We start from the raw sequence: 7,301 nt of genomic DNA on the forward strand, positions 1-7,301 counted from the left end.
AAGGAAACACTTTTCTTGCTAGTTTTCAACAATAACAATTATATAATTTTTCAACCTCTAATGATCATATTTTAACGCCATCTATTTATTTGGGTCTAGCTCTCTTCATATCAGATGTTAAGCTTCAAGCCCCTGAATATTGGTGAAGGGTTTAGTTGAAACATAGGAAAAAATCCACCATCATAACACACAGTTCTCCAGAAGTCTTCATCAACAACAATATTTCCATCTTCATTCCAATATTTATCTTGGACATAAGTATTCTCCCCTGTATTTGAAATCAATTAAAATAATATTTCCAACACTCACTTGTCTCACTGACAAGTAAATTTATGTTTTTTCTTAACCTGGTTTTAGGGAATGGGGAATGGAAAGGAGTTAGAAACCTCGTCTATAAATAAAGCCTATCCTCTCATTCCAAATTGTACTAAATTATTATAGACCATTTTCATAATCCATTAATAGAAGATCTTTCTTGGTTTTTTTATGTCAATTCTCGAAGTTCACTCTTTCTTGGTTCACTAAAGATATATTTATGAATGTTCAATATTTCTATTAGCTATCAAGGTCAATCCATTTGAAGGTCAAATTTGTCACTTGGAAGGATGGTGTCTAGAGTTTATATCTCTTCCATTATCCTTAATTAGCTTGATAAACATCCAATCCCTTGTCTTGTTTAATTTTATTCTCCTTAATAAGGGTATTAAGTATTATTTTTCAATCTATTATTGATCTTGTTGGGGAAGGTTATTCTTATGAGGAAACTTTTTCATATGGGGAATTGGTTTTCATGACTTGTCTTGAATAGAAAAGAGACTATTTAACATCTAGTATGTAGTCTCTCACTCTAATCCATTACTACTGGATAACTAAATGTTAGAGGGGCATTCTTCTTCATCCCATAAGCCCCAAGTGGAGATATGGAGATATGCCTCTCCTAACAACCAACCAAAAACCCTAAAATTACAAATTATTTTATTTCTTGTCTTATAAAGATACATGTACAAAAAAAAGCATAAAAAGATAAAAATCAAATAAAAATATTTATCCATGGTCTAGATGAATCTAATGATTTATTTTATTTTCGAGATATATTTGTCCTAGGATTTGCACTTAATTATTAAAAAAAAAATTGTTATATCCCTAAGGAGGCAAAATAACCCACATATTTGTGCTAAAAGGTTTTATCTAATATTTTATGGGTTGATTCGCCCACGGGGCTTTGGATTGACGGTGAATGGGTGCACTGTTAAGGCACTCCTTGCGATAGGTCACCGATTCAAATCCCTGTGGGTACTTAAGTTAGTCTAAAATAAATAAATAAATAATAAATAAATAATAAAAATAAAAAATAAAAAAATTAAGGGTTTTCGATCTTTGTGCTACATATAAAAAAACTCCCTGAGCGCTGCACCTCGGCCCCTGCTCGGCCCTCCCTTAAGATCCGCTCCTTGCGTGTCCTATAGACAGCACGCGAGCCCGCACTCTGCCGCCTAGATCCCTGCGGGCGTGTCTGCGAGGGGCCCTTCTCCTCCCTGCGGTTGGCCTGGCCATGGGGGTTTGAACTGCCCCTACTCACTTCTGGCAGGCTCCCTTTTGGTCTAGCGTTCATGGAGGTGCTGGGCACCCCCCAGGCGCCTTCTTCTCCTCCCCCATCGCCGATCTCTTCAGCTGAGGCTTTCAGCCGGCTTCTGGAAGGGCTCCCTAAGAAGAAGAATGTTGAAGCGGCGAAATTCGTCAAGAAACTTGATGATATTCCAGAGATCTCTCTTCCTCCGGAAACCCCGATTCAGGTTGCTCTGTCCTTGTCCGAGCGAGCTCTCATCGGCCAGTTCACTGGTCTATGGCCATCCCCTAAATCCACAGAGAGCTGGGTCAAAAGAAACTGGTCGCCGCTGATCAAAGAAAGTGTGACCTCATACTTTTTGGGGCGAGGATTCTTCCTCTTTGAATTCACCTCAAAAGACGACAAAGATCTGATTTTTCGAAATGGCCCCTACTTCATGGGCCCCAAGGGTTTGTATCTGAATAAATGGACTCCTGACTTCGATCCAGCAGTAGATGTACCCAAAGCCGTCCCGGTGTGGGTTAGGCTTCCAAATCTCTCAGTTCATTGCTGGAACTGGGATTCTTTGATGCACATTGGAAATGCCTTGGGGAAATTCATAGATCGAGCGAATAACAAGGACCAATATGATTGTGCCAGGATCTGCGTTGAGGTGGATCTGGAGGTGGGGCTTCCAGAGGCCATCAAAATCAAGGTAGGAAGGTGGATGCATGTGCAGAAACTAGACTATGAACAGTTGCCCTTAAAATGCCGGAAATGCCATGTTTATGGACACTTCGCCAGAAACTACCCATCTGCTAATGAAGTTGTGCAAGGGAAGGAGGTCGGTTAGAATCAAGTTAAACGATCTTCAAAATTCCTTCCAAGACCCAGAAGTCGAGAGGCACTAGTGGCAAAGGTCCTCAGCAGGACCCTGCTTAGCAAATCCAGCCCAAGTCCACCCCAGAGAACAGGTTCGACCCTCTTAGCTCCCAGCCAGAGGACACTCATGAAGTCGTAGTCCAAAAACCAGTGTCCCCAGATAAAGGTATCCTGCCTTCCTTTTCCAAGGAAACAGGTGTTGTAGAAAGCTCAAAAGGAACCCCCATTGAAGTTCAGAAGGAGGATCAAGAATCGGAAGACTCGAAGGAGGAAGGAGAAATAGGAGATTCCCAAACCTCTGTAAGGAGATCTACAAGAGGGCGCAAAACAGATCGGGAGAAAAGAGAGCACGAAACAGACAAGGACAAATTACAAGGCAACCAACCAACTTTGAAGAAGTTGTTAGCAAAAAAGCCGAAGATGGCAAGAAACCAGCATCAAGGCTCCAAGGGAGCCCAACAAAGCAAAGGTAAATAATGAAAATAATCTCCTGGAATTGTAGGGGTATGGGGAGAAAAATCAAAGAAGAGGCTATAAGAAATTTAATAAGAATAGAGGCCCCGGATATACTCCTTCTCCAGGAGACCAAGATGGAGGAGTCAGACTTCTTTCATTTAAGTAAAAAACTTTGGAATAAGAGTAAAGCAACAACTGTCTCAGCCAAAGGAGCCTCCAGAGGGCTGGGTACTCTTTGGAATGACAGTAGGTTTTTGCTAGTGTCTGAGACTTCAAATACCCATTGGTTGATGTTAAACATGCAGCATCTAATCACTAAAGAAACCTTTTGCCTCTTCAAAGTTTATGTACCGGTCAATGTTGGAGAAAAAATGATCTGCTGGGATTCAATAAGACAACAAGCAGATCTGGGCAATTTGGAAAATGTCATCATAGCAGGTGACCTAAACATCACGCTGCACTCTTCAGAAAAGCGAGGAGGCTGCATTGTGCGAGATCCGGCAAGGGAATGGGCAAAGGATCTCCTCCAAGATTGGGATCTGTTAGATATCAAGCCTGTCTCAGGTAAGCTCACATGGTCAAATAAAAGAATAGGCCCTGGACATATTGCAGCAAGGTTGGATAGATTCTTTGTGCAAAGCTCCTTTCTTTTGCTTGGTTTAGATGCTAGTATGCATATTCTATCAAGTAGCACCTCTGATCACAAGCCTATCAAGCTCGATCTTCGGGCTCACACTGATCTTGGCCCCATCCCCTTCAAGTTTAGCCCTCTGTGGATCAAGGAACCCAACTTCTTGCAGATAGTCAAAGAAAGCTGGTCCCAGCCTATCAACGGATCTCCATTCTACATATGGGAAGAAAAACTTACAAGATTGAAATCTGTCCTAAAGTGTTGGGCCAAAACTCTTCCTAACCCAACAGCCGAAAGAAAAAGCTCCAAAGTCAGCTAGACGCCCATCATTTGCTCTCGGAAGAGGCACATGTGTCGAGAGAAACTCTAGATAAAGAGGTTCAACTCCAACAACAATACCATAAAGCCTGCCTAGCCGAAGAGGAAACATGGAGGATCAAATCTCGCTGCCTTTGGCTCAAAGCAGGAGACAAAAATTCTTCATTTTTCCACAAGCAAGCTCAAGCTAGAAAAGGTTTCAACTCCATAGCTGAAATTAAAGAAGACTCTATCATCCACAAAGACTTTGCAAGCATCAAACAAGTAGCCTTTCTTCATTTCAAATGTCTGTACAATGAAGAGGTGAATGCGTCTCAGAACTATTGTCTGCTGGACGCGGTTCCCTCTTCAATTTTTGCTAGGATGAATCATCATCTTGAAACCAAAGTCACAATGGAAGAGTTCAAAAGCGCTCTCTTTGCCATGGACCCAGATAAAGCCCCAGGTCCTGATGGTTTTTCCGCCAAATTTCTCCAAACCTGCTGGCACATCGTGGGAAAAGATCTCTATAAAATGGTTCAAAAATCGCAAGCCTGTCAGAAAATAGGAGGAAGCACAAATTCCTCGTTCCTTGCTCTCATCCCCAAGGAAAAGGGCGCCAGCTCCTTTAATATATTTCGTCCCATCTCCCTTTGTAACACTGGTTACAAGCTGATCACCAAAATTATTGCTAACAGGCTGAAGCATATTCTCCCTAAAATCATTCCAAAGAACCAAGGGGGCTTCATCCATGGAAGACAACTAGTGGACAACTTCATTTTAGTTCAAGAGGCAATCCTGTCAAGCCAACAACGCAAAGAAAAAGGTATGGCTATCAAACTGGATTTAGCAAATGCTTTTGATCGTGTTAGACATAGCTTTCTCTTGAATGTTTTGAAAAAATTTGGTTTTGGGGAGAGCTTTACCAAATGGATCCGGGCTTGCATCTCGAAACCATGGATTGCTCCTCTAGTAAACGATAGATCTGTTGGATTCTTTAAAGCTTCAAGAGGGCTAAGACAGGGCTACCCCCTGTCTCCTCTTCTATTTGTTATTCAAGATTTCGTTCTCAGTTTCCACCTAAATAAAAAAATGCAAGATCAGGAGATTTCAGGGATTTCCATTGCGAGGGGGGTCCAAAACATCAACCACGCCCTGTTTTCTGATGATACCCTACTTCTTGGGGCTGCTTCGACCCACTCTACCAACAGATTCAAAGAGGCTCTTGATGAGTTTTGTATGGAGTCCAGAAGTAGTCTCAACAAGGGAAAGTGCCACACTTACTGTTGGAATACATCGCCCACACTGCTTAATTCCATCACCAGATGCTTAGGATTTGTTGCCTCCTCAGAATGGACCTCGTTCAAGTATCTGGGGCTCCCTATCTTTCTCAAGCGTGCCTATAGCAGGGATTGGCTTCCTCAGGTAGAAAAATTCAAGATCAAACTCCAGGCATGGGGATTTAACTGGCTAAATATGGCGGGCAAGTCAGTCCTTATCAAAGCCGTTCTCAGCAGTCTCCCATTATTTCAGTTCTCAGTGCTTCTAGCTCCAATTGGCATTCTTCAGAAAATGGACCAGCATATTAGAAATTTCTTTTGGAAGGGAGGTAAACAAAATGAGAGGAGAATCCCTCTTGTTAAATGGGAGACTATCCTTAAGCCTCGGATGGAGGGAGGGCTTAACTTCAAGAAACTCCCTCTGCAGAACATTGCTATGGGAGCCAAGCTCCTCTGGAGAATTATTGCGTCCAAGCCTGGCTGGGCGCAGCTAGCACTTTGGAGAAAAGACTTCAACGGCGAGTGGATTAGATGTTTGGATGGGCCTCTCCCACAAGGCGTTTTGCCCTTTGCTAGCCTCTGCTGCAAAGCTACCCCATTGATCTGATCCAAAGCCTACTGGATCCCTGGAAATGGGAAAAAAATTAACATCTGGACCGATCGCATCATGGACCGCGATCCAATTGGAGACTGTCCATCTGTGAAGGCGCTGAGAGACTGGCTGACGGCTTCTGGAAAAACCACACTGTGGGATATCTCCTCGTGGGATGGGACGCATTGGGCTGGCTGGAGCCTGATCGACCTGCCTTCGGATCTCCTCCAGGACTCCATCCACCTCCGCGACTTGCTGAATGGGATTGCCCCCTCGCACATCCGCAGAAAAGACAGGCGAGGCTGGGGCGCTCTTTCGGCAGGCTTCACAGTTGCCCAGGGATATGCGCATCTCGCCTCATTTCCAAACGTGCCTCCTAATCCGGCTCCATGGAAGGCTGTATGGGGCATTCCCTCGTTGCCCAAAATTGACATTTTTTGTTGGCTCCTATGCCACAGATAAATTCTAACTGATGACAATCTTTAGAGGCGTGGAATCTATGGCCCGTCCAGGTGTTCCCTGTGCAAAGAAAATGTGGAATGTGCCACGCACCTCGTCCTAAAATGCAACTTCACTATGCAGGTCTGGAGAGAGCTGATGGACCATTGGAACCCCAATTTCGAGCTCCCTGCCTCCATAACAGATCTGTTCGCTAATTGGCAAAACAGTTATCCCGGTCCCCCCCCAAAAATAAAGTGATTAAAGCGGCTTGGTCTTCTCTCTTCAAAATTTGCTGCTAGCAGATCTGGCTAGAGCAAAACAACAGAATTTTCAAAAGCATCCAGCACGATGCCAAGGTGGTTGCGGCCAAGGTAAAGATCTAGTTAAAAGAATGCCTGGGAGATCAAAAAGACGCCTCAAATCTCAATCAGCTAGACATTGATTGGGGGACCTCCTTGAACCTGCAATTTTACCAAGCCGTCAGAAACATGGTCTCTCCCGAGGAATGGCAAATAAGGGGAAAAAATAAGGAGGATTTTCAAGACTGGATCTCCAAGAAAAAGGTGCACTCTCTCTTCTTTAACGGGGCAGCAAAAGGAAATCCTAGCAAGGTTGGGGCAGGAGGAACTGTTAAAAACGCTGATGGCATATCGATCCACAACTTTGCCTGGGGTCTGGGGATCAACTCCAGCATCCAAGCTGAAGCATTGGCCCTCTACCAAGGTCTCAAGTCGCTCTTGAAGCTGGAAATCAAGGAGGCAAATATTTTTGGGGACTCCCAAGTGATCATAAAACTCATGGTGACCAATTCTACACCTCGGGACTTAAGATTAGCAAGGCTGATACAAAGAATCAGAAGCGTGGTGAAGCTGTTCCAAAAACTAAATTACTTTCATGTTCTGAGAGATAACAACAAAGAAGCAGATCTTGAAGCCAATAAAGCTGCACTTCTCTCCGCCGGGGCAATGATAAGAGACGGGGACGAAACATGGGATCCAATTCCATAACTCAACTCAGCTGATATGTTTTATTGTTTGATTTTAAATCAGTTTGTTTGTATATTCAAGCTTGGGAAAATCGCAGAAATAAACTACATTGTTGAACCCAAAAAGAGCTGGAAGGGGAATACAAGCCCCATAGTACCTCAGAAGGTCGTTTCTACTTGGATCAGGCTCA

At 43.5% G+C, this 7,301-nt stretch overlaps 1 protein-coding gene across 1 annotated transcript; it reads left to right on the plus strand.

Annotated features, from left to right (window-relative positions):
- Nucleotides 1-1,610: 1,610 nt before the first annotated feature.
- LOC149241997 (uncharacterized) lies at nt 1,611-2,399 on the plus strand. Its single transcript, XM_089370743.1, has one exon. It carries the CDS (start codon nt 1,611-1,613, stop codon nt 2,397-2,399), a length of 789 nt encoding a protein of 262 aa, XP_089226869.1.
- Nucleotides 2,400-7,301: the final 4,902 nt, after the last annotated feature.

This window comes from Pinus tabuliformis, chromosome 8 (assembly GCF_031772625.1).
Source record: "Pinus tabuliformis cultivar Carrire ecotype Pingquan chromosome 8, CPIR1, whole genome shotgun sequence".
NCBI classification, from domain to species: Eukaryota; Viridiplantae; Streptophyta; class Pinopsida; order Pinales; family Pinaceae; genus Pinus; species Pinus tabuliformis.

Coding starts and splice junctions, on each gene's coding strand:
- LOC149241997 (XM_089370743.1), top strand. CDS start 1,611: ATGGAGGTGCTGGGCACCCCCCAGGCGCCTTCTTCTCCTCCCCCATCG.